This window comes from Doryrhamphus excisus, chromosome 1, assembly GCF_030265055.1.
Source record: "Doryrhamphus excisus isolate RoL2022-K1 chromosome 1, RoL_Dexc_1.0, whole genome shotgun sequence".
Taxonomy (NCBI): Eukaryota; Metazoa; Chordata; class Actinopteri; order Syngnathiformes; family Syngnathidae; genus Doryrhamphus; species Doryrhamphus excisus.
The window spans coordinates 7,382,790-7,409,378 of record NC_080466.1 but is presented as its reverse complement, the minus strand read 5'-3'; the positions used below and the strand labels follow the sequence as shown (position 1 = coordinate 7,409,378).

The 26,589-nt window shown below is 41.6% G+C and overlaps 2 protein-coding genes across 13 annotated transcripts in view; both read left to right on the top strand.

Annotated features, from left to right (window-relative positions):
- atf7ip (activating transcription factor 7 interacting protein) overlaps positions 1-8,229 on the top strand; it is a 36,632-nt gene extending 28,403 nt beyond the window's left edge. For 3 of the 6 annotated variants that reach the window (XM_058070528.1, XM_058070536.1, XM_058070520.1), the window contains exons 9-13: positions 3,412-4,062; positions 5,708-5,809; positions 5,893-5,967; positions 6,159-6,238; positions 7,258-8,228. In XM_058070528.1, the coding sequence (XP_057926511.1) occupies positions 3,412-4,062; positions 5,708-5,809; positions 5,893-5,967; positions 6,159-6,238; positions 7,258-7,725 (1,376 nt within the window). In that variant the 3' untranslated portion in view covers positions 7,726-8,228. Of the gene's footprint in view, positions 1-3,411; positions 4,063-5,707; positions 5,810-5,892; positions 5,968-6,158; positions 6,239-7,257 lie in introns of all 6 variants that reach the window. The other 3 variants (XM_058070494.1, XM_058070512.1, XM_058070503.1) reach the window with 3 other exon arrangements.
- Positions 8,230-11,202: 2,973 nt separating this feature from the next.
- Positions 11,203-26,589, top strand: part of grin2bb (glutamate receptor, ionotropic, N-methyl D-aspartate 2B, genome duplicate b) — a 95,079-nt gene continuing 79,692 nt past the window's right edge. For 3 of the 7 annotated variants that reach the window (XM_058069451.1, XM_058069450.1, XM_058069445.1), the window contains exons 1-2: positions 11,203-12,694; positions 15,330-15,934. In XM_058069451.1, coding sequence (XP_057925434.1) covers positions 15,926-15,934 — 9 coding nt within the window. In that variant the 5' untranslated portion in view covers positions 11,203-12,694; positions 15,330-15,925. Of the gene's footprint in view, positions 12,695-15,329; positions 15,935-16,748; positions 16,880-26,589 lie in introns of all 7 variants that reach the window. The other 4 variants (XM_058069448.1, XM_058069449.1, XM_058069447.1 and 1 more) reach the window with 4 other exon arrangements.

Below are 26,589 nucleotides of genomic sequence, written 5' to 3'. Positions count from 1 at the left end.
ATTCAAGGTTTCCCAGGTTGACAATAGATGAAAAAAATGGCACCATGCTGACTCTCTGAGCTGTATAATAAGACTATGGAACGCAATTAAAATCCGACTTTTGGCAGATAGACTCCCATTGTAATTTATATTTGTTGATGCACTGTAAACCTGTTATCATGCATTTCCCGTGATTTCCGATTCAGTCCATTCAGTGGTGAGTTGAAAAACAGGAGAAAGTGAAAATTGTGTGTTGAAAATGTTTACACCCAGAATCCACTAGGTGGTGACACAGACTAAACTAATGAGTTTTGCGTCTTTGAAATTAGCGCACAATCGTGCAAAATGAATGTCATGAAAACTGTCCAGATTGCTATAATATTTGTGTGTGTGTGTGTGTGTGTGCAATGCTGGGTGAAGTTATTTTGCAAAATTTTGTCATTTGAAATTTGTGCATTTGAGTACGCGCGTTTGTGTATGCAGAATCTGCAGGTGCGTCAACTTCAAATGGCTGATCTGTTTGCGGGAATGCTGCGATTGTTGTTTGATGTTGCTAATTCAAATCTATTGGTACAGAGTTTGGAACTGACCCTTCCCCCTTCCCTCTTCCTATTGGATAGCGGTGTTTTGAGCAACTTTAGAAAACTTTGCTCAGCATTTCCCAATAGAGCTCTAGTTTGTAAAACAGCTACAACGATAACGATGAAGCGATGAAGAAGTTCGAGGATTGGTCATGGAGCATGGAGAGGATTTTTCCACTTATTCCACATCTTTTTCCCCATCTTCCGATGCCTCTGATCAGGATTTTATCCCTGACTTTTGGTCCGATGAGTCGGAAGATGAGTTGGAGGAGCAAGAAAGGCCGGATGATGACGTGGAAGAGGTAGTTGATTTTTCGAATAATTGGAGATCAAAAAATGGCAAAATAATGTGGTCAGCTACTCACAATGTTGCCGGACATTACATCTCCTGGCCATTCCATTGCCGGGTCCAACATGCTACACCACAGCCAGGATCAGCAGCAATTTGTTTTTTACTGACAACATGATCATGATCTTATTGTTGAGATGACAAATTTGCAAGGAAACCGTACGATGACTGGATTGAAGGCGATGACCATGCAAGAGATGAGGACCTATTTTGATCCTGTCTGGATTATATAAATCAAGACAAGCAGCCTGTGGAACAAGAAAACTGGTCGCACATTTTTTGCAGCGGCAATGGGGCATACCAGATTTGTGCATATAAATAGGATGTTGTGATTTGACGGCGGCCACAGCGACATCATGAAACGAAGATGTCGCCTATTCTAGAACTGTGGAGGACATGGAACAGTCTTCTGCCCCGCTTGTTCAATCTTGGCAGGGAGGTCTGTATTGATGAGCAGCTCATTTCATTCAAGGGCCGCTGCTCCTTCCGGCAGTACATGCCCTCAAAGCCGGCCAAATATGGCCTTAAAATCTGGGCATTATGTGATGTCAACACCGCATATGCCTGGAAACTTGATGTCTACACAGGCAAGCCACCTGGGGGACGACGGGAGAAAAACCTGGTGTGATTCTCTTGAGGGTCACACCCTCACAACTGACAATTTTTTTTACATCATTCACCCTGGCTGATGAACTAAAAAAAATGTCCTTGGTTGGAACACTAAGGAAAAACAAGGCCAAAATTCCTGTGCAGCTCCTCAAGCATCAAGACCGAGCACTCCTCTCAAGCCTCTTTGCTTTCACCAAAGACAAGTGTTTGGTCTCTTGTGCTTAGCACAATGCACAGGGAACCGCAAGTTGAGGACAGCAGCAAGAAAAAAACTTAAATTATTCTTGAACAAATGCAAAGGAACTGTAGACCACCTGGACCAGGTAAGCACATGTTTTGTTAGCACATTGTTAGTGTCCACCGGCGGGCACAGAGATGGCCGATGTGCCTGTTTTATCACATGGTGGACGTGTCGTGCTATGATGCTTTTGTGCTCTTCACTGAAATCAACCCGGATTGGAACGCAGGAAAGCCGTACGAGCGGAGACTTTTCCTTGAAGAACTTGCTATGGCACTTATTGAGCTAGAAGGAGGCCGCACCTGGACCTTCATCGAAGAGAAAGCAGTGTGGACTTTGTGATAACCCACTGAGAGCGTCCAATGTCTGCTCTAAATGTGGCATATCAGTATGCCGAAAGCACATGAGGCCGATTTGCATGAAATGTTAGAAAGAAAAAAAAGTTCACCATTAGTTTATTGTTCATGTTTACATTCATGTTGTTCATTATTTGTTGGTTGTTTATAAATTCTGTTAATTAACTATCTATTCTTTGTTGTGACTATATATAGCTATAGTACATTTACAGTCTTGTATTCATAAATGACTTAGTTATCACACTTCCAAGGGTCTGCCAATGTCTGGACAAAAAAATCACATTTCAGGGGTCATCAACAGAAAATTGCTATTGCCAAAAAAATGTGCATGCCTCAAAAAATCTGTTGCTATGTTTTCTTAACATATTCCTAATTATTCATATCAAACATTCCAATTTTTTTTTTATATGGATATACACATAATTGTTTATTCACTGAAAGCACATTATTGCTTTTATTGTACATAAAGGGTATCAAATTAAATAAAAACTATATATGTATGGATAGGTCTGATGCCACTGAAAATGTTGAGTGGTCGAAAGTAAAAAAAAAAAAAGTATTCATAAATGACTTAGTTATCACACTTCCAAGGGTCTGCCAATGTCTGGACAAAAAAATCACGTTTCAGGGGTCATCAACAGAAAATTGCTATTGCCATGCCACAAAAAATCTGTTGCTATGTTTTCTTAACATATTCAAGGCCCTAATTATTCATATCCAATTTTAATTTCTTTTTTATATAGATATACACAATATTGTTTTTTCACTGAAAACACATTATTGCTTTTATCGTACTTAGAGGTTATCAAAAATAAATAAATAAAAACTATATATGTATGTATGGATACGTCTGATGCCACTGAACATTTTGAGTGGTCGAAAGTAAAAAAAGTATTCATAAATGACTTAGTTATCACACTTCCAAGGGTCTGCCAATGTCTGGACAAAAAATTGGATTGCGGCATATGTTTGACAAAAATGCCACAAGGGTGGACCTCCGTCCCCCTCGACTGGATGCTTCTGTTTCAGATGTTTCAGATGCTGGAATAAGGCCTGAATGGGCCTGAAACAAATGTTGCAGTGTGCAGTCACTTGTTCAACATCTGTTCCCGCAATGCCAAACCAATGAAGCAAATTCCTTTCTTCGTAACAACGTTCTCACTGTTGTTAGTGGTGATGGTAGCAGAATCAGGACTTTTTTAAAAGCATCCACAACAAACAAAATTGAACGAATTAATAAATTTGATGCATTGGCCAGTTGGAGGAGTTAATGGTTTCATTGTTTTCTTCTATTCCCAGCAAAATCCGTCCCACCTTCTCCGGCTCCAGCACCAGCACCTACCTCCACAGCTATGGTTTCACAGGCCCCCATCATTAAACTGATCACCTCCACCCCTAATGCTGTCTCCACCTTGGCTACTGGCATCACCACTCAGAGTTCTCCAGGCACATTGGTGCTGAAGACAGCCCCTGGGAGCGGCGTGATGGCTACTGGCCAGCCACTCCTCATACAGCTCCCGCTCTCCATGGCTAATGGCCAGACAGGAACACTGGTCAACATCCCGGTGTCCTCTCTGTCTGCAGCAAGCTCGCTCAATAAGCCCAAAACCACTGCTTCCACTGCCACTTTCATCATCAAGTCCGCTCCTGTCACTACGACTGCCGCAGCCTCCATTCCAGCTGCTGTCACTGTGCCGGCGCTCCAGGCTCCGACTGGACAGATGCCTGCGGGTCAGATCTCGCTTGCCCGAGCTGTATACCAAGGTGGTGCTGGAGGGATAAGTACCCCAAGTGCCGGAGTGTCTGTGACCACAGCCAGGACCGTGGCTCAGCCTGTGTCTGTAGCTGGAGCCATGTCGACGGTCTCTTCATCGGCAACTTCTGGTCCAGCGGCGACGGGTTCAGCAGCTCCAGGCCCACCACAAGGGACATCTCTGACATCCAAAACAGGTGTGGTAGTTTGGGTCTTCATAAAGTTGTCTCTACCGTTATTTGCATTTTACGCCATGTATATACTGTAGTCATGTCAACCAATTTGGACACTCCCTGTCTGTAAATGAGGATTGTGATGCCCCCTATAGGTTATGCTCTAAATGGTTTGGAGGATATGCTTGAATACAACATGTATACCCTCAAATTTTAATAATTTAAAAAAATGTATAATTTATTCGACAAATTGTCAATGACTTATGGACAATTCTTTGCCAAATCTGATTCCATGTTTTTCCAACCAATATTGCTCACACACGTTCTTGTCAGTCCTGTAAAGCAGTGACTCCCAACCACATAATCATGTGTGCCATGGAAAGTTATCCAATTTCAATTAATTGGTCCGAAACTGTGTTTTACTGGGAGGAGGAAGTAGAAGAGGCAGGAGATTCTACAGAAGGTGCAAGGCTCTACAGCATCACTTGCAGGTCTTTCTACTCTCTTAAAATATTGTTCCAGACTAGCCTGGAAATATAAACTCCTCTTCTTCTCCAGAGCACAGGCAACCCTTACATCTCAATAACACCACTATGTTGCTTAGTTATCAATAGCCACGTTTACATGACGAGTTTTTCCTCTTTCCGAATGACTTTTCCGAAAAACAATGGTATACATGGAAAGGACTATTCCAATCTCTTGTCTACATGCGCCATTATAATCAAACAGAATAGTCAATGGTGCATGTGCAGTAAAGCGTAAACATCAACATCATGTGATACTGCCTTCTCTGAGTTTTTCTTTCACTTGTTGGAATAACTCTGCATTGTTTTTTTTCGTTCGTCCAGTGTTGAAATTTAGTTCGGATCAAAAACAAAAACGATTACTCGCCTCCATTTTTAAAACTGAAGAACGTCTCGAGCTGCATGTTACGTCATATCTGAGCATGCGCTGAAAGAACGCACCAGGGCTAAATTTAAACAGGAAAATCTTGCTAATATTTTATAATTAAACTCATTTTACATTGATATACATTTTCTGTATACATACATTTAATGCACACAGAAAGCTGCTTGCCAACCGCTGAAAAACACGACGAAGAAGAACACACCCAACTTTCCATTCGAGCGGGTACAAGATACCTCAATCGGACTGGGGAAAGGAATATTCCACCCCTGTGAATCCGATTATATGTTAATTCGGATTGACACTTTTCTTTCGGAATGATGTGTATACAAAGGTTAAATTCTTTCCGTTTGAGCAAATAAACCAAATGCAATTGGAATATTTGGGTCCAATTATACGTGGCTACTGTCTCTTTCATAGGAGCAGATCTTTTAACATGGTCATGCATATAAATTGACCAAAAGTGTGTGAAATATTGGTGTCCGTTTCTCCTCTCTCTAATGATGTCCAGCCATTGTATTGGCTGTTCTTTTTCTCAGCACACTTCTGCCAGAAGAGCCTGTCTTACCTTTAGACATAATAAAATGGAAGGAGTTAGTTAATAAGTGATGTCATCCGGTATGTGTCGCTGTGAATGAGGTGCTGAGTAAAAGAGTTAGCTTCCAAAAACCTCCCATTAGGGGTCCTAATATTTTCACATGAATGTCATGATATTATATAATGTATGTATGTCTTAAAAATATTTTGTTTCCTTCCTTTAAAGACAACCAAGCCACAGGATTCACCCCATCTAAAGTAGCTACTCCTGGAGCACGTCCCAAAGGCTCTGTCATTGACCTCACTGAAGACGACGATGATGTGATGGGTAAGGTTATTACTATATGCCTGTCTATTCCCATTCACTACATTTTCCCACTTGAATCTGAAGAATTGCATCCTGCTTTGCAGTGACTGGAGTGAAGGCGGCGACAGTCCCAGCCCCCTCGCCGACCCAGCGTTCGCATACAGTCAGCATTCCAAGCAGTAAGTCTGCGTGTTTTTCCCAATACTTATTAGGCCAATGTTTACCTTCAATAAAATGTGTTAAGGTTTTGGTTCCAGCGGTTTGTGTTTTACCAGTGTAGCTCAAATCCCTACTTCACCAGTTTCAGTTATTAAACTTCTTGGGTGGGTGTGGCATAAGACAAGGTGTCTCATTTGTGCTCTCTCTTCAGGCTCAGGGGCCAGGTCTTCCCCGCAAAGCAGCCAGAACACCTCCAGCAGTAATCCATCCGCGCACAACCGCCCCCAGCTGGTGAGAATTTGGAATTGCATTCTTTTAATGTTTTTGTAACATTCCATTTTTAATATCTAAATTCGCCAAGTCTCGTTTTGTATACAGAGGCTGTTTAATGAGAAGCACGTATTTCCAAATGTCAGGGTTCTTCAGTTTTTAATCTGAAAAAATTAAGCCATCACCATACAAAATCAGAAACGCGCACAATTTACTGATACATGCATTTCATTGGACAACAAATGTATACACTGTAAATACTAATCATGATATTGAACTCACAATGATATTATCAACCCATCGGAAATCATAAGAGGTCATTACTCACTATAACAGTTTGACACACTAGGCTCTCATTTTGTGGCGCAGTGAGACTGGGCTGCGCCGAGATCAGCTGTGGCGGCGCACCAGCTGGCGCAGTGACAATTTTGTGACAAAAGAGTACACCAAAGCAGGCCTGAAAGGACGCCAGCTCTGACCTGGTCTATTCTTGGCGCAGGTGAAGCTAATGCATCATAACTAATGCATTATTCTCAGCAGTTGAGTTCATTGGTAAACGACAGCCATGGCTGCAGGGCCACCATAGGTAGCTCATTGCTCCCTACCTTTTGAGTGTTAAGTTGCTGTGTGATGAGTAAAGCGTTGTTTGTAAGATGATACTGTCAGTTAGACTGTTTTATATTGAGTAACGACCAACTGCGATTTTCAATGGGTTGACAATCATGGAGAAATAGCTAATCAAAAATAACTAAAGTGACATTGTTCCATATTCCATAATCTATGATTCCATATTCAGCGCGCACATAAAGAGGACCACCCGTAGTTTCAAATATGACTCTTACTTTCCCCAAACTTGTGGGTTGTTTTTTTGTTCAAATTGACACAACACAATGGTTGCATATGATTTAATTCAGTAAGTTTGAGTCCTGGTAAAGGCCATAAGTGGAAAAGGACAATTATTTTGTTTATAAAAGATGGAATGTTTTAATTGCATTTTCTAACTTTGGGAAATGATCTGAAACATGTTTTCTTGATTGTAGGAGTCTTCAACGAAATCCCGTACTTCATCAACCACTACGCCAAGCCGTGGCTCCAGCACAACACTGCCACCGCTCCCGGCTGCACCTACACCCATGAGCCTGCCACCTGAGGCTCAGCGGACCTCGCCTCCCCAGCAGCCTCAGCTCAAGCTGGTGCCAAGTCAAACCGGCATAGTGCTATCGTGGTGTGTGTCCGAAACCGATCTAACGTGCGCGGCTGTTGAAAGCTACCACCTGTATGCTTACCACCAAGACTCAAACACCAATTCCAGCAGCAACGCAGCTCAGCAGCACTGGAAGAAGATCGGGGAGGTGAAGGCCTTGCCACTGCCAATGGCCTGCACACTGACTCAATTCCAGTCCGGCTCCACATATCATTTTGCAGTCCGGGCCAAAGACATCTATGGTCGCTTTGGCTCCTTCTGTGAACCCCAGTGCACAAATGTTATCAATTCCAGCTCAAACTGAACAGCTACAAAGCTATAAGTATTCACATTTGACTGTTCTCCGGTTTTTATTCAACTTTTGTCTTAGGTGCTCTACTGTTGTGCTTTGTAGACATAATGCATCTGTAAATACTTCCGTGCAGGCTTCTGACTTATGTCTAGGAACGTTACAAAGGTTGCAGTTGAATGGTTTGTGTATGTCATGTATTTTTCAGGGTTGATACGGTTTGTATATAATTGAACTACTTTCGCTCCTCACTTACCATGTCAAATAATTTATGTTAATGGATCATGTTAGTCTCATCCAGCTTTCATTTGCTTTACTGGAGACATGATACCATGAGGATTGTCGTGTAAACAGAATTGCACAAAAGCGTATGTGTGATAGGAAGTAAATGATAACTTTTGTAAGTTTTGTCTGGTAACCAGACTTGTGACAAACACAATAAAAGGTTTTATTAAAGCCTGGTCTTGACTTTGTTTATGGAGCATTTCATTTTGTGAGAGTTAATGCAAGTTAATGCATGAGGTTGCATTCCAAGAAAAGTATTTAATAAAGTAATGCACACATAATTAATAGGGAACATGGAAACAAAGGGCACGGAGGGCGCAAAAAGGTTGCAGTTACAACCAGAATACTTAAACTAGTCTATAAGCCTAAGGGCAAAATACATACACCTGATGGAGAGGGGTTGTCTAGAAGCTAGCAGGGAGGCGAATAGATGACCACGACAACTAAAAACAACTCCCCTGGAGCTAATTATGGACTGGAAACAGGTGCAACAAATCCTAACTGGTAGGGAAAAAAAGACCCAGAATGATAAAATGTATGATTATTTTTACATATTTCCCCATTCAAAGACTTCCAGTGGACATAAATATTTAAACTACCGACCAGAGCGAGACAGGTTGGCGACGGAAAGGCGGGCAAGAAGCTGATTGACTGACCGGAAAAGGAGGGGCCACAAAGGGTAGCGCGAGGCAAGACCGGAAGTAATCAGCCCGCCAAAAGCTTTCAAAAGTTCATATAAGAAAGGGGAAGTACGTTGTTCAATAAAGGGAACGCAATTCTTTTCAAATCATCCGGCTTCTTTTATCCATTTTGGATCGACGGGACGACCATCCATCGACCAGGCGGTCATAGAAAGCAGCTTAAACGACAAAATGCACATGAATGTCTGTACTATTCAGAGCTATTATAGATCATTTTGGTTCGTTTGCTTCATGCTCCCATTGGGAAACAGGTGGCCAACACTTTTCAGGTAAGCTGTAATGACAGATCTTCACCAATAGAGGGTGCTCGTTGGGTATACAGTACAATAGGGGAGACCGGGCACTATTGTAACACTTTTTGTTTGAGCAAATGTAATTCAGTGGTTCTTGACACACACTTGGATTTCTACTACACCATCACAGATTATGTAAATGAATGTCAAATACAAAAAGGTATTTCGTTGCAATTACCCATACCCTACCAGGGTGAGTTGTAACCCAAATGATGTAACAATTAAATTATTATGCTTTAAAAAGATCCACATTAATAAATGAATGGAAGCACTTGAATAATAATGAACCATAAACCTGTATGTATGTATAATGAATAATGTCGACTTTCTTTCAGTATAGTGTATGATAATGAAAGTTTATGCCACAGTTTTTTTTTTTAATTCACGGCATTGGTAATTACCAAAAATCATTTTTGTAAAAAAAAAAAAAATCTGTAATGGTTAATACGGCAATATGTACAAGGTTTTAACCACTCTTTAATGTAAAAATATTAGTGTAGGACAGTATTTTTATTCAGGAATTTTCAAATGTATTGTTTACAAAAATAAAGAAAAAACACTAAAATGTTGACCTCGACTCGGGATGTAGTCGGACGGTGGAAGGAATACTTTGAGGCCCTTCTCAATCCCACTGACATTCCCAGCCCAAAGAAGCCACAAGGGATCTCCCCCTCGTAGACCCCCCCACCAACGGGGGCAAGCATAAGGGTCCAGTGCATTGTGTGTTGGGTGGCGGTTAAGGGCGGGTGCCTGGGCGACCTGGTCTTCGGCGGCCAAATCTGGTTCTTGGGACATGGAATGTCACTTCTCTGGAGAGGAAAGAACCTGAACTTGTGTGAGATGTTGAGATATTCCGACTAGACATAGTCGGACTCACCTCGACCCACAGTTTGGGTTCTGGAACCAAACTCCTCAAGAGGGGCTGGACCTTGTTCTACTCTGGAGTTGCAGCAGGGGAGAGGCGGCGAGCTGGTGTGGACTTATTAATAGCCCCCGGGCTTGGTGCCTCTGTGTTGGAGTCAGCCCCGGTGAACGAGAGGGTCATTTCCCGACACCTTCGGGCTGGGGAAAGGGTCCTGACTGGTCCGCACTGATTTGTGCGTAGGTGCCAAAAGGCAGCTCGGAGTACCCGGTCTTCTTGGAGTCCATCAGGGTGCTCTACAGCACCCCAGCTGGTGACTCTGTCGTTCTACTGGGAGACTTCAACACCCATGTGGGCAATGACAGTGTGATCTGGAGGGGCGTGATTGGGAGGAACGGCCTCGGGCATCTAGTCCGGACGCCTCCCTGGTGAGGTGTTCCGGGCATGTCCAGCCGGGAAAAGGCCCCCGGGCAGACCTAGGACACGCTGGAGGGATTATGTCTCACAGGTGGCCTGGGAACGCCTTGGTTTCCTCCCGGTGGAGCTGGAGGCGGTGGCCGGGGACCGGAATGTCTAGGCTTCCCTACTGAGACTGCTGCCCCGTGACCCGGACCCGGATAAGTGGAGGAAAAAGATGGATGAATGGACACTAAGATGTCATTCATTCATTCATTTTCTACCGCTTTTCCTCATGAGGGTCGCGCGGAGTGCTGGAGCCTATCCCAGCTGTCTTCGGGCATGAGGCGGGGTACACCCTGGACTGGTCGCCAGCCAATCACAGGGCACATATAGACAAACAACCATTCACACTCACATTCATGCCTATGGACAATTTGGAGTCACCAATTAACCTAGCATGTTTTTGGAATGTGGGAGGAAACCGGAATACCCGGAGAAAACCCATGCATGCACGGGGAGAACATGCAAACTCCACACAGAGATGGCCGAGGGTGGAATTGAACCCTGGTCTCCTAGCTATGAGATCTGCGCGCTAACCACTAGTTCGCCGTGCCGACTAAGATGTCATATTCTACTTTTTTTTAAAACTCATATTCCTGACCACAAAAAATGTTTTACTGATTATTAAAAAATTCTGACTTATATTATGTATGGTAGCGTTATCATAATTGAAAAGTGAACTACCTACAAGGTACCAACAGAGGGAGCCATTTCTCCCATGATACAACAACCATTGCTTTGACAATTGTTGCACCCTCCCTTCTGTAGCATCTCATTCAGCATCCTATGGAGGGACCCCACCTCCACAATTCTCTCTCTCTCTCTCATTCGCTCTCCCTTTGGAGGAGCGCAAGCGAGCACAGTTGGAGTTGTGTGCTGCGCCTCACACCAACCAGTGGTGCTCCTGGCCTCCACACTTTGCAGCCTGTCTGTCTGTGCAGGCAAAAGGTATAGCGCTCATCCAAAGGAAGCGTCTTTCTTTGAGGAGGAAAGCAGACAGCAAGAGCGACAGAGTGGGGGGGGGGGGATAAAACTGAAAGCTCCCCTCTTTGCCCCACTAAACACAGCAAAAACGGAAGGCTTTGGAGTATTCAATTTTTTCTTTCGCTTTATATTTTTCCTCTTCCTCATCGCGGTGCTGGGAGGTGCTTCATCTTTTCACATAGTCTCTGTGTCTGTTATTTGCCTCCTCATCTACTTCACCATCTACCTTGTGTACAATTTTCTCTATTTATGACTGAGAAAAGTCGACTTTTCTCATCATTGCCATCTTTTCTTCTTGTCCTCCTGTGACACTCCTCTCTCATCAACATCTTCCCATCACCATTTCACCATTCCCACACCTCTGTCTCCAAACTCTCACCTTTTACCAACTTGGATCAATTTTCTGACAAAAAAAAAAAAGCTCCATGAATGACTTTTTCCCCCTTTTTTCTTCTCTTTTGGTCCCACCCACACCCGTTTACTTTGCACCACATTCTTGCGGGATTCTTAAATGTTACTCTAGGTAGGTTAACTATCGTTTAGTGTCTGTCTATCTATCTGTCTGTCTGTGTGGATTTGTGTCTACTTTACATAACACACATATCAATATCCCATACATGCACGAAATCAGGGTTTCTCAAACTTCAGGGTCATTTTTTTTATTTATTGGGAGGCCAGGAAAATATTAGTATTTCTCATCAAGCAGGCACATGAGTCTTTTGTAAATCTATGGTATTTTTGTTCTTTATTATTAGTTTATCTACTGTTATTGTCCACATTATGCCAATACATTACGTATTTTCTATGACTAAATTATACAATGTTTCTCACGACCCTTCTCGTGTATTTCAATTTTTAATCAGTACACGTATATTACACAAGCAAATATTTTCTTGTTAAAAGGAGCAAAATTTGTAACCTTTGACACATATTTTACACATGTTTCATTCATTTGATTTATATTTTGGATACTATAAGATATATATATATATAGACTATATAGATACTATAGGATTTCATTAGATTGAATTACTGTATATAAAATATTAATATCTTTTAATCTGATTTGAAAAATATGACACTATTATATTATTTTAGTTTTATTTTAATGACATCTTCATTCAAAAGAAATTGAGACAGACTGATAGACAGATTAAATAACATACATGGCCAAATAAGCTCATGTTTCTGTCACATTTCCCTCATTTTTGTTTATGTTGTGCTTTACCGTCACATCCCTTTTTAACCTTAAGGTGAAACATTACCATCTTTCTTATGAAAGGAAAAAATGGACGGCTCCTTTTTTTTTTTTTTGCTCTGTCTTTGTATTTATCAGCGCTCCCTGTAAAACATCTGCATTGTGCTCTGTAAATTATGTTTTGCAGAAGAGAATTAATTAGGTGAGTAGTGCATATATAGCGTCCCTTTTCAAATGAGCATGAAGAGTATAGGTGTGTGCACTGAATGCACACACATTTGTTTTGCATGATGGAAATGGAAATGTACTGTGCATGAACTTTCCTCAGCAGCAGTAGCTTCCGTCTTTCTATTTAAACCCTATTTCACCCTGATGTGACTAATTGGTTGTTTCCCAGGCCCAGCTTTTGATCTTTATCCATCTCCTCTGTACGTGTGCTACTGTATCCATGTCTTATTTCATGTTGTAGCATATTGCTGGATAAGGATTTGAGCAAAAAGCATCTCTAGTATATGACAGAAGGCAGCTCCAACTACACTGATAGCGTAAATTCACTTTTCAATTCATTTTAGTGTGGGGCTTTGTGAAGGTGCATGTAATCACCTAATCACCGTAATGCAATTATGTACGGTTATGTTTGCTCTTTATGCTGCACTTTCCTGGAAAATATGCAGTACAGCTATGATAAACACGGACAGGCCACACTGAGTATACCTGTGACAATTTTAAACACGTATACGAAATCCTACAATTGTGTATTGGAAGTCTATTTGCTGGAATGAGTTTTTAGTACTAGAAAGTACTTTTAGTACACTGTACTGGGAATACACCATTGTGTGTGTCTGTAGCTTTAATGTTGATGAGTTGTTTTTGTCCACACCTGTCAGTTTGACTCCAACAGGTGCTGTTGTGGATTTTATCCACTTTGTTAAATACACATTGTAACTGTCCAACATAACACATACAAATGTTAGCATAGTTAGCATAGCTAAGCATGAGCTACATACAGAGCTACACAACAGGTGCTGTTGTGGATTTTATCCACTTTGTTAAATACACATTGTAACTGTCCAACATAACTCATACAAATGTTAGCATAGTTAGCATAGCTAAGCATGAGCTACATACAGAGCTACACAACAGGTGCTGTTGTGGATTTTATCCACTTTGTTAAATACACATTGTAACTGTCCAACATAACACATACAAACGTTAGCATGGTTAGCATAGCTAAACATGAGCTACAGAGCTACACAACAGGTGCTGTTGTGGATTTTATCCACTTTGTTAAATACACATTGTAACTGTCCAACATAACACATACAAATGTTAGCATAGTTAGCATAGCTAAGCATGAGCTACACTATAGTCACATTTTGACATCAGCTTCTGCTAGGTTAGCTTATTTGCTGGAGAAAAACTAAATTAGGAAACCTACAGCTCCCATGTCTGTAGCTGATTGAGAGGCCAGGCTTTATTTTAAGATGTATAGTGAAGCCTGATTCTTTCCTCTTTTAAGTGGTGATGTATACACACAGGCCTATCTAGTTAGGTGCAGGTCAGTGGTGGTGTCGTATCCATAAGGAAGAACATTTTTCCTTCATTGCGTCATGATTTCGGGCTGAGCGGTGAAGAATTACCACGCTGTGAGTGCGTAACTCTTTAAATAACATGGCACGACCACTTCTTGGTTTTGCCTTTAATAAAGGATTTATTTATGTAAAGAAGAGCGATTAAGAGTGCCCCCACTTAGTGTACATCAAACAGCAAAGCAAAATGATGCAGTGTTTAGAACAGGGGTCTCAAACTCAATTTACTTGGGGGCCACTGGAGCTAGGGTCTGGGCGAGGCTGGGCCGCATCAGGTTTTCAAAAAAAACAAAACAAAAAAAAACTTATTTATTAAAAACAGAAAAATGAATAAACTTTTCTTTGGTTCCGATTTTCTACAAGAAAAGCTCTGATAAAACATTCCACTGTTCTCAAGTATCTTAATTTTTATTTTTCTGCACAAAATAAGATGAAAAATAAATAAACAAATCAAGAATAAAGAAAATCAATCAGTAATAAATAAATATAATAATAATAATAAAACAGCAAATAATAAAATCTTAAGACACCATATAAAACATATAATTGGTGGGTAGACAAAAATTTTTTTCAGATTAAAATTAACAAAGCATTATTAGAGCCCTGTAGACACGACAAAACACGACTATAGTCACATTTATACTCTTTTTATTTACAACATATTGCGCAACTGCAGGGTCTTGAGACACATGCTAACTCGCAAACTGGAGAGCTAGCGACCTAAACAGTAGCCTTCAAGTTATTTCCTTTAAACTTAAATAGCCTAAAACGTACCACTTCCACACGGATAGGGAGGTTAACTATTAATAGTTATTTAACCTTTAACATGAACATTAATCAAACGTAATATTTTTTTCTGGGTACATGATACCATACAACATCCATATCAAACTTGCGCGGGCCGCACTAACATTAAACTTTCATATCAAGGCGGAGGCCTCAAAATAGTGTCCGGGCTGCATGTTTGAGACCCCCGGTTTAGAACTTATGAAGTACATCCAATCCCAGTTAGTAGAGATTACACTACCCTGATTGAATGAGTGGTGTAAGGTGTTTTACGACAATGAGAACAAGAAAAAAACAAACAGAGTGGAACCTCTGAGGTCAACTAGTTGATTTATTCACTGACCGATTAGTTCCAGTGTGTCAAGCTGTCACCGTCATAAAACTTTAAAGTGTGTGATTTAACCAGTAACCCATTGTTCTACAAACAGCCTTCATTTGCTGATGCTGTTCTTTCTCCTTCAGACTGAAGAAGAGAAGATCCAACATCGAGTCGGGAAACCGCTAAAGATGGCTGGCTAGCGACGGAATTCAACAGGCAAAGAGAGAGGAAGAGAGGAGAGAAGAAGAGAATATAAATACATACGGTACACTGGTTCTCATCTTCTCATCTCCACGGCAACTGCACAGACTTCTGGGAGGAGACCTGGCTGAGTTGTAGTCGGTGTTGGAGCAGAGCTTGTGGAAAAAAATGCCACTGAACCAACATTCCTCCATGATGTTCCATCATCCAACATCTTTTACTTTCTTGTGGTTCATCTTTTAGAGCTGCTTGTCAACAAGTTCAAATATCAGCCTCATTTTGTAGTACATTTACACAACCGCAGCCTTTTGCATCCTCACATTGATACACCCCCCCAACCCTACCTTGCCTCGCTCCAAGCAGCGATTCTCAGCTACAGGCCACTCTATTGCCTCTCCTTGCAACGTTCCCCCCACCTTCAAGCTTCCGTGAGTGAGCTTCCGACTCTTCATCCGAGGCTATGAGAGGAGGAGTCGAATCCCAGCAGCTCACTCCATCATGCCAGTTGTGAAGAGCAGAGAGGAGATCCGGGCTGGCAATGTTCAAGGTAGGCCAGCGATATGAGTAGTTGATGTCTTGTCAGAAAAATGTCATTTAGTAAGCATGAGCATGAGCATGAGAACATGGCAAATATTCACATGATTAAACATCTTTGTTCATGCAACCAATGAGGCTGGCATATCTAGCATATATGCTATGACTTTGTTTACATTTACTGAAAGCCTAAAACAATTTATATGTACTACATGTGTCCATAATGCAGATTTATTTTTCTATGTAATGGTCTATAGGCAATAGAGACTCTCATTGGGGGTTCGAACCCTGCTTTTTCCAGCCAAGTCACTGTTGTTCACGGCCAAAGCACTGCATCCACGTTTCCCACAGCCCATACTGGTGCTACAACTGTGGATACAGATATAGATTACCACCACCACGTGTGACTTTTAAAGTGAATGAATCGGGTGTAAATTGCGTTAGGTGTCCTTAAAGCCAATTAATTAACAGACTATTATTATTAGGGATGCTCCAATCTGGGTTTTATGCTGCCGATTCCTATACCCATCATCCATGGGCCGATACTGATCACGTCAATTTTTCAATTGATTTATCATGAGTGCTTTATAAGCCCTGTAAGGGGGGAAGTTAGGATAATTCCAAGGTCCTTTGACTGCCAGCGGGATCAAAAAATAGGGAATTATTTAAGAAATGAAAATGGGTGACCAATGTAATTAGATTTTTTTTTTCATGGGGCCCGGAAGTCCTGGTTGCACACCTGCTATTGGTAATATGATATGAAAAAGGCAACCATAAAATCACCTTCATTGAGACGAAAACATGTTTTGCTTACTTTACTGACAAAGCAGAGAATGAGACGCCTTCTTGAAGGACACTAAGGATGTGAGCGTACATTGCCAGATGAGGCTCCAGCAGGACTTCCATGCTGCAGGGCTCCAAGTGAAAGGGAAGTCATCGAACCGATGTCTTCCACCTCGTAAGGATGCTCATCTAGTCCCATGAATTCAATTATTTTTGGGGGACATTTGCTTGGACTATTGACTGTCACACACATATGAGTGACTGTCCTAAGTACCGTTTGTGGCCCACAGCCAGTTTTTGATTGGCTATCTTGCCTATCTTAGTTCATATCTTGACCTAGACTGCTTAAACAAATTTGACTTCCACTCAATTATGTTTTACAAAGAAAATCCCAGTAAAGTACATTGAACTTGGTTGAAATCACTTAATTGATCAGCTATTGGACAAACAAAAACCAGTACATGTCAACATCGTCTTCGATGTGCAGAGACTGCAAATTAAATAGGCAGATCTTATTGAATGTAAGAAACACCTTGCAGATGAGGTGAATTTCATCTCATTTTTGTGCCTTTGCCAAAACGCTCTTACTTGTCTGCACTATTGGAGGAGGTACATCGATAACATGTGACAGTGAAGAAACAAGTAGACAACAATTAGTTCTGCCTCTAACCACACTGCATTATTGATAAGAAGCAAGAAAACACAGTCAAACAACGTGTGATGCATTCACCTATTATTGTACCACTGAAGTAAATTCTCAAGTCAACAGATTTGTACAAATGACACCTCCTTCAAACAAACATCCTTGAAAAATGAAATACAAGCGGCCAACAGAGGTCAGGTATACTCTGAGAAAAAGTTGTACTCGTTCATGAGCAAATATGTACTAGGACAGCTCGTAACCAAACTGTTGAACCTTCTCAGCTACTTTTGCTCGTGTGTGAAACGGAGAACATGTCAAATCCGGTCAACGTTCAGGCCACTGCCAGTAGAAGGGACTCTGGGATTTCTCTTTGGCTTTCTGCCTTTTCTGGATTAGCTTTTTGTCCATCTCTTTGTTTTCTGCCCCCTCAGCTTGGAATGAAACTAGCACATTAAAAGTGAGCTTTGAAACATTTGCGCTTATACGACAATGTGAGCAAATCATCTTATATAGTAAGATCCATGTTGAAGCATGACCAACTTTTTTTGTATTATGTTTGTATTCATGTGTAAAGTGCCATGAGATAGCTGCTGTTGTGATTCTGCACTTTATGAATACATTGAATTGAATTGAATTACTTAGCTAAAGCTGCATAGCTTTGTAAAAATATCCCCACTGTTAATATTAGGAACAACAACAAAAAAAAACTTTTTAGAATTGTATGACTTTCAAGGAGCCACTCTAGAACCATCCATGATTTCAGACAGGAAGCAGAACTGGAGGTAGCAGAGATGCGGATGCTGAGGTTCACAGTTGGAGTGACCAGGATGGATAGGATCAGGAAGGAGTAAATAAGAGGGACATTACATGTTAGAGGCCTTGGAGATAAAGTCAGAGAGGTCAGACTGAGATGGTTGGGACATGTCCAGAGGTGAATATATTGGTAGAAGGATGCTGCGTTTAGAGCTGCCAGGTAGGAGGCGTAGATGGAGGTTTATGGATGGCGTGAAGGAGGACATGAGGGTAGTTGGTGTGAGAGAGACAGATGCAGAAGAAAGGGTTGGATGGAGGAAATTGGTTTGCTGTGGCGTCTTTGGGAAAAGCCCAAAGAGAAAGAAGATACTCTAGAACCATCCATCCATCGATTTTCTTCCGCTTATCCGAGTCAGGTCGTGGGGGCAGCAGCCTCAGCAGGGAAGCAGAGACTTCCCTCTCCCGGCCACTTCATCCCAAAGCGTTCCCAGGTCAGTTGAAAGACATAGTCTCTCCAACATGTCCTGAGTCTTCCCTGAGGTTTTCTACCAGTTGAATGTACCATGAACACCTCGTCAGGGAGGAGTCTGTGATGCATCCTGACCAGATGCCCAAGCCACCTCTGTAAATTTCAGATTAAAAATAATGTACTAAGCCACACCCGTTTCTGGTTAAACCATGCTCATTTCCGGCTTATGCCCCACCCAAACAGATACAGATATTGATAGATCAAAATGATTTTTGGGCGTGGACTGATGCTAGCGTCTTCACGTGCCTGCACTGCAGGTGACCTGCATGTGTGTAGAGAACAGCCCATTTGGGTACAGGATGGAGACGGCTTTTCTACAAGCATCCCTCACAGTGTGAGCGTCAAGGAAAGGGGTGTGACATCGCAGCGTGGTGATGCTGAGCGTTTTTAGGTTGTGTATTGAAGGGATTACGGGAGCTGAGCGCTGCCTCTCTTGTGAGGCTTGAATGTGAGGACTGTTCACACAGTGGCAGCAGTGTGGTGGAGCCCGCACTCACGCACGGGCGCACGTACACAGCGACATCAAGATGTTGGCTGCACAGGCCGAATGAGTCACTTTTGTAAACGAGCTGCTGTGCGTGAGCAGCTTTACAAATGTTGATTGAGTTGTTGAAGGAGCGGTCGGCTGTTTGTTGTTTACTGAGAGCTGATGAGGAGAGAAGAGAGGGCAGGTGTTTTGGGATGGGGAGTGTGGGGGGGCTCCACTGCCAATACAATGATAGTACTAGTACTGGATTTACTCACATGGTAGCCAGGAACTCAACTGCAGTGAGTACTAGGCATCTATTAAGGGTAAGGTGTTTATGATTATTTGTGTTTATTTGAGGATACATAATATTCATTCATTAATTTTCTACCGCTTTTTCCTCACGAGGGTTGCGGGGGGTGCTGGAGCCTATCCCAGCTGTCTTTGGGCGAGAGGCGGGGTACACCCTGGACTGGTCACCAGCCAATCACAGGGCACATATAGACAAACAACCATTCACACTCACATTCATACCTATGGACAATTTGGAGTCGCCAATTAACCTCGCATGTTTTTGGAATGTGGGAGGAAACTGGAGTACCCGGAGAAAACCCATGCATGCACAAGGAGAACATGCAAACTCCACACAGAGATGGCTGAGGCTGGTCTCCTAGCTGCGTGCTAACCACTAGACCACCATGCCGCCCGTAATATAATATAATGAAAAAAATATATATAAATATATTGCTTCATTTTTCTGGACACGAGTGTACTGTGTTTCTCTGACCACCCCATCGCTATGACTTTTTCTCTCCCCTCCAGCAGACTCCTCTCTTCGTGTCAGCAGACATTAGGATGTTTTTTTTTTTTTTGTCAGTGTTGAAATGTTTAGTAAAGTTCCCTCCAGAATGCTCAACCCATCTCTTTAAACTCCACCATAAACTTCAGCTTTACAGATGCCATGTTTGCAGTGCAAGGAGGGCAAATTGTGCTTGGGCAGTCCCTTTTTATTATTTTTAGACCAAAACTGGCTGACAGGCTCCCAAGCTTCTTAACAAATTTGGCAACTGCTGGCCTATTATTAAAAACGAGTCAAGTCAAGAACAAATGTCATGGAACTCAACAAGTCACCCTTGAGCTTTGGAGAAATACAACTAGCAATCATTCCTGCTGGCCTACCTACACTCGCCTATCACTAATAAGTATGTTTATACAAGACATAACAGAACCCTACAAACAGTTGGCCACAGGGAGCGTTTCTGTGTAAATTTATATCCATATAATCTAATGTGACTTACTTTCCTGTTAAAGTGGACCTATTATGCTCATTTTTCGACCCTTTGTATTGAGTGGAGGCCTCCTATGGAGCAGCTACACACAATAACCCGGCACAGAAAACTTTCCAGATTGAGCAGAATCTACATCTATTCCAGCTGTATTTCCTTGGATTTGTGCTTCCTGCCAAAACGTTCTGTTTTAACACACACACAAGCGGCAAAGCAAGAAGGTAGGCTATAGCTATGCAGCCAAAGTACTTCATGTAAATACATTATTAAGTGTATTAAGTGTATTTATATTTAAAAAAGAAGTGGTGTCCAAATCATTGTGTATGTTATCACTGATATTGTGGCCACTGTTTTTTATTAACTTTATTGTACATGTTTTTTTTGGGGGGGGGTGGTGATTGAATCAAAACAATCATACTTCGAGTGCACCTCAACTTTAAATTTAGTTTCCCTAGTTTTAGTTAGTTTTAGAACGTGTCGGTGCAAAAGTCGGTATTCCATAACATTTCCCGTTAATGCAGAAAGTCTAATCATAAAACCTCTCCCCATCCTCCTAACTTCATGGATTGAATAAAATTGGATTAAAAACAGAACTTTATTAATAAATTCCAATGTACACTGAAATAGTGAACATAAAAAGAAAGCATACAACGTAGTGTGAATCTCATCCCATGGTTTTTATTCTCCCTCGCCTTCTCTACACCTCGTCATGTGTGACTGAGATAGGAGGAGGAAAAGCTAATAATAGAGAGGAGGGGGCCCGATGCTGTGATGCCGCCTCTACCCACGCTGATCTGCTCCTTGGTGTGCTGCTCAAACAGCGCCCGCTCTGATATGCGGGTTGCACTGAACTGATCATCAATGTGTATAACACATGTGATTTTTGTTGGGTCTCTCTCTTCGACAAAGATACTTTTTTCCCCACCCTTTTTGATACAACGAACAATACGACGACAATGTCTTCCTTGGTACATGGAGAAATTTCATCAAGAACTGTCACATAAAGGAAGTCTTTTTAAAGGAGGTCTTTCGGCTTCCTTCTGAAGATTTTCCATAGAGATGGAACACGCTGACAGAACAACTGAGGGAAAGGTTGAGGTGTGCAGATGAAAGGAACTAATAAAGGGGGGTTCTTGATAGCGGAACAAAGCTGAGTAATATTTCATGGCACTGTCTTCAAAAACGAACAGAAAACAAATATAAGGACTCATTAGAATATGTGTCACTCCAGAAAAGAGAATAGAAATATGCTTCTGTCCTATTCAAAGGTGGCGGAACATGATGAAGGCCAAGAAGCTCCTAAAAGTAGTTGGGTGCTTTGCAATCAATAAGGTATCAATAGTTGTATTAATGCCATGGGACAGTTATATTGGTGCTTCCACCTGTGACCATGAATACATCTCCATTAGACACACAGTGTGTGTGTGGGGGGGGGGGGGGCTTGGTAGAGACAGTCTGCAGCTTGACACGTAATTAGAGTTTTGGAAGGCAGACAGCTGCAGAGGTGAGAATGACATGGCTCACCACCTACAGACTCCAAGCAGGAATGACACATGTGTGCCGGGAAGGAAAAGCAGTTGCTAGCGATTTTTTTTTTTTTTTGCTCCCCAAACAGTGTAGGATAAAGGTGAACACTGACCTCCTCAGTGGGGTAAACTGCAAGGGTGGAAGGTGGAGTTTGTCATTAGATGCTATTTTCGAAGGGTTGTCAAACTGACACTGGACAAGTAAAACACATGTGACAGAAAGTCAAAGCTTACTTCACTTCTCAAACTGTACATTTAGCTGGATGGTGGTGCATGGTAGTGTTGGGCGATATTTTTTTTATATACCAGCATATTCTAGTATTCTATTGATAAGAAAATTACATACCGGTATGAATCACAATTTACATTTTGACAGTGTATTTCATTATAGGGCTTAAATGGGACCTATTATGCTTTTTCCACTTTTATGACCTATAAATGTAGTTACAATGTTGTATTCTCGTGTTAAATGATGCCAATAATGAGGTTTGCGCAGGGGTCCCAAACACGCGGCGCATGGGCCAAATGTGGCCCGCAGGACACTAGTTTGAGGCCCCCGCCTTGATATGAAAGTTTAATGTTAGTGCGGCCCGCGCAAGTTTGATATGGATGCTGTATGGTATCATGTACCCAGAAAAAATTATTACATTTGATTAATGTTCATGTTAAAGGTTAAATAACTGTTCATAGTTATCCTCCCTATCTGTGTGGAAGTGGTAAGTTTTTGGCTTTTTAAGTTTAAAGAAAATAACTTGGAGGATACCGTTTAGGTCGCTAGCTCTCTAGTTTGCGAGTTAGCATGTGTCTCAAGACCCTGCAGTTGCGCAATATGTTGTAAATAAAAAAAAGAGTATAAATGTGACTATAGTCGTGTTTTGTCATAGGTATTTTGTCTACAGGGCTCTAATAATGCTTTGTTAATTTTAATCTGAAAAAATAATTTGTCTACCCACCAACTATATGTGGTTTCTTAATTTTTAATTATTTGCCGTTTTATTATTATTATTATATTTATTTATTACTGATTGATTAATTTTCTTTATTCTTGATCTTATTTTGTGTAGAAAAATAAAAATGAAGATATTTGAGAACAGTGGAATGTTTTATCAGAGCTTTTCTTGTAGAAAATCGGAACCAAAGCAAAGTTTATTCATTTTTCTGTTTTTAATCCGATTTTAATTAGCTCCAGTGGCCCCCAGGTAAATTGAGTTTGAGACCCCTGGGTTTGCGCATTTGGAAGTGAGCCCTAAAAGAAGTTTGGGATGGCTCACAACGCTGGGTTTCAAAAGGTGTGGTAAAACTGCCCCTTTGTGATGTCACAGAGGGGCGGACTTCCTTATATGGTTACTAGTTCAGAAGCACTTTGGGCGTGTGACCAAACACAGCAAACACAGCCGGAGGCCGGCTGTGGGTGGAATAAATGAAAACGGACCATTTTGGCAGGAAGCACAAATCCAAGGAAATACATCTGGAATAGGTGCAGATTCTACAAAATCCAAAAAGTTTTCTGTGTGGGTTATTGTGGGTAGCTGCTCTATAGGAGACACAACTCAAATGGTCAAAAAAAGAGCATTGTAGGTCCCCTTTAAGGTAAGGGGACTAGACAAGAATTGAATGCACACATCCTTTTGTATATGTATGCTCAGACACTTGGAAAAATGAATGGAACGTTTTCCCTGACAGTCCAACATGGACTCTTCTGACATATTGAACATTTAGCAACAATGTGGTGTTCTGCAGGCATGTTTTTTTAAGCTTTGAAACAATAACGCTCTGGAGGCTCTAAAGGCCCCCGTGTTGGCACAGAGGGACACGTCACTCTTCTGCTAAATTAATTCGAGGGCAGGACATATACTGTAAGCTTGGTGGAATAAATGGCTTCAATGAGGTAATGAAGGCCCAGGGGAGAGATGGGTCTTCAACCCTGCTTTCCCCCGCCTTTTTGTTATCACACTGCTAGTGTCACACTGTATGTGTGTGTGTGTGTGTGTGTGCAGTCATATTGTCTCAGCTAGTTTATTTGCCTGGGCTGAAGAGAGCATATAGTGTTATTTAAAGAGCCGACGCCGCCTCAGTGCGACAGTGGAGATCTGTAGCGGGTCTCATTAGCGAAGAGAGGATTCTTGACCAGACTAAAGTGCACTTAATCAAACACAAAGACCTTCAGTGAAGTAACATTTTTCTCCTACTGATACGGCTTGTCCACAAGTCACACAAGGCGGTGACTATAACTAGTTCTTGCTTGTTGGTCAACATCCCATTTGATCATATTTATATTTATAGATTTTTATTTTTTTTACCCTATAGGAAATAACAAAAATCATAATTCCAGTATACAGTACTGATAACATTAACAGGTGTAAAAATAGACCCAAATATAAGACTTGGGCAAATTTAATGAAATAAAGAGATAAACAGTACATCTACATGATAGGATAATTCATAATGCCGCCTACAGAAAACATACTAACTCCTTATTTCTAAAATCACAAATACTTAAACTTGCTGATAGAGTTAATTTCCAAACGGCTAAAATAATGCATAAGGCTAAAAATAACCAATTACCTAAAAATGTCATTCAATACTTCACTACAACTTCGGTACGAGGTGCATTATTAAAAAACAAAACAAAACAAACAAACAAAAAACCTTAAACTGTATTATGGAAAGCAGGAAGTGAACAAATGTAACAGTTACTGATTGTAAAAGTACCAGATGGAGGGGTAGGATTTAATAAGCTTTGCTTCTTCCTACTCCTTTTGGACATGTGGAACTGTGAACTGATTATGGGATGCACTCATGCACTCTGATGCATGTTCAAATGAAATAAAACCATTACCATTACCATTACCATTACATGAAGTACTTAAGAAAACACATTAAGGAAGTGAAGAATGATACTGCGTCACTTTGTAAATAAATATATGAGACGGGCCCAGCGGTTGGCTGGTGACCAGTCCAGGGTGTACCCTACCTCTCGCCCAAAGTCAACTGGGATAGGCTCCAGCCACGTTCCTGTGTGGAAATTAATTTTGAGTCTGTGGTTTTGGATTGTTTGACTTTCAAAGGTCCACTGCATTCCCTTGATTCTTTATTTTCTGACACTGATTTTTCATACTGTGGACTGGCAGACTGATTATTATTATACACTATTTATCTGTCATTTTGACATTCTTTCTTTCTACACTCTTTTATTGTTGTCATAGATCTGCTTCTTCTTGTCCATTTTTGGATAAGGTCATTTCTCTGCTGTAACAAGAGCGAGTTATCATGGATAATATCAATAGAACTTTTCAAGGAAAGTCTAAATATGTTTTTGGGAAAGGATTAATTACACGGGATACAAATAGAAAATGTGTTGGCATCCACTCACCCTGTAGGGAGTCATTATAGCTGCATTATATCTGATTACCTGACTGAGCACAGCGGTGTTGCACGGCTTTGATAGACAGTTGCCAACGTACGTCATTCACACAGCACGGCACCTAATATTTGGGATGATTGAAATCTTGTTTTCATTTTTTTTGTGTGTCCCATAAGTAGTATCATTAATAATCTTTGCTGAATGGATGCAAACAGGATTCCTTTTCCTTATCTGTCTCCCACTGAACCATCAACACCAAGACGAGTGATAATTACTTACACACTCTGGTATAATGTCAACAGGTGTCAACTCTCAATAGCAACTCTGCAGTCTTTAAGGTTTGAATTTGCCGTGACTATTTCCTTTGACAGTTTACTTTCAAGCCCCCCCCCCCCCCCCCCCCCCCACCCACCCATGCTTCTGTCGTTGCTTGCTCATATGGGGTTCAGTTGGGTTTCTTTAACATTTCAGGAGTGTGGGTCCATACATGCTTCTAGGGGTGTGCATTGGTTTCAGCTCCTTTGCTTGTTCCACAGAACAACGGCATGAACGACAGTCTCTGTCTCGGTGGGTGGAGGCGGGGCCGGTAGCATACGCATAGAAGAGTGTAATGTAGTATATATTAAATTTGATATTTTTCAATATATTGTCATGGGGGCGGCACGGCGGTCGAGTGGTTAGCACGCAGACCTCACAGCTAGGAGACCAGGGTTCGATTCCACCCTCGGCCATCACTGTGTGGAGTTTGCATGTTCTCCCCGTGCATGCGTGGGTTTTCTCCGGGTCCTCCGGTTTCCTCCCACATTCCAAAAACATGCTAGGTTAATTGGCGACTCCAAATTGTCCATAGCTATGAATGTGAGTGTGAATGGTTGTTTGTCTATATGCCTCTCGCCCGAAGACAGCTGGGATAGGCTCCAGCACCCCACCCATCTTGTGACACTCCTACCTGCTTCATCTTTAAAGGACCCTGAGATAACTTCTGTTGTGAATTTTGCACTACAATCTTGATGTGACTTAATCATCAGCTTCCTCTGTAGTAGTGCCTTGCTCAAGGACACCTCAGTCATCATCAGGATGCCTAAAATGGCACATGCTGCTAGCTGCTGTTGCTAGTCTCCTGTCAGACAACTAGCCTTTCATGTAAACATTGATAATTGCATTAAGGACGTATCAGAGAGGTGGCATTATTTCAAGTGCTTTTTGTGTGTTCCGTGAAATGATTCATTATTTAAATAAATCGCGTGTCATCTTCTCATTGCAGATGACACACGAGCCACTTGTACCTGCAACTGACCACCCACTTAATGTAAATGGG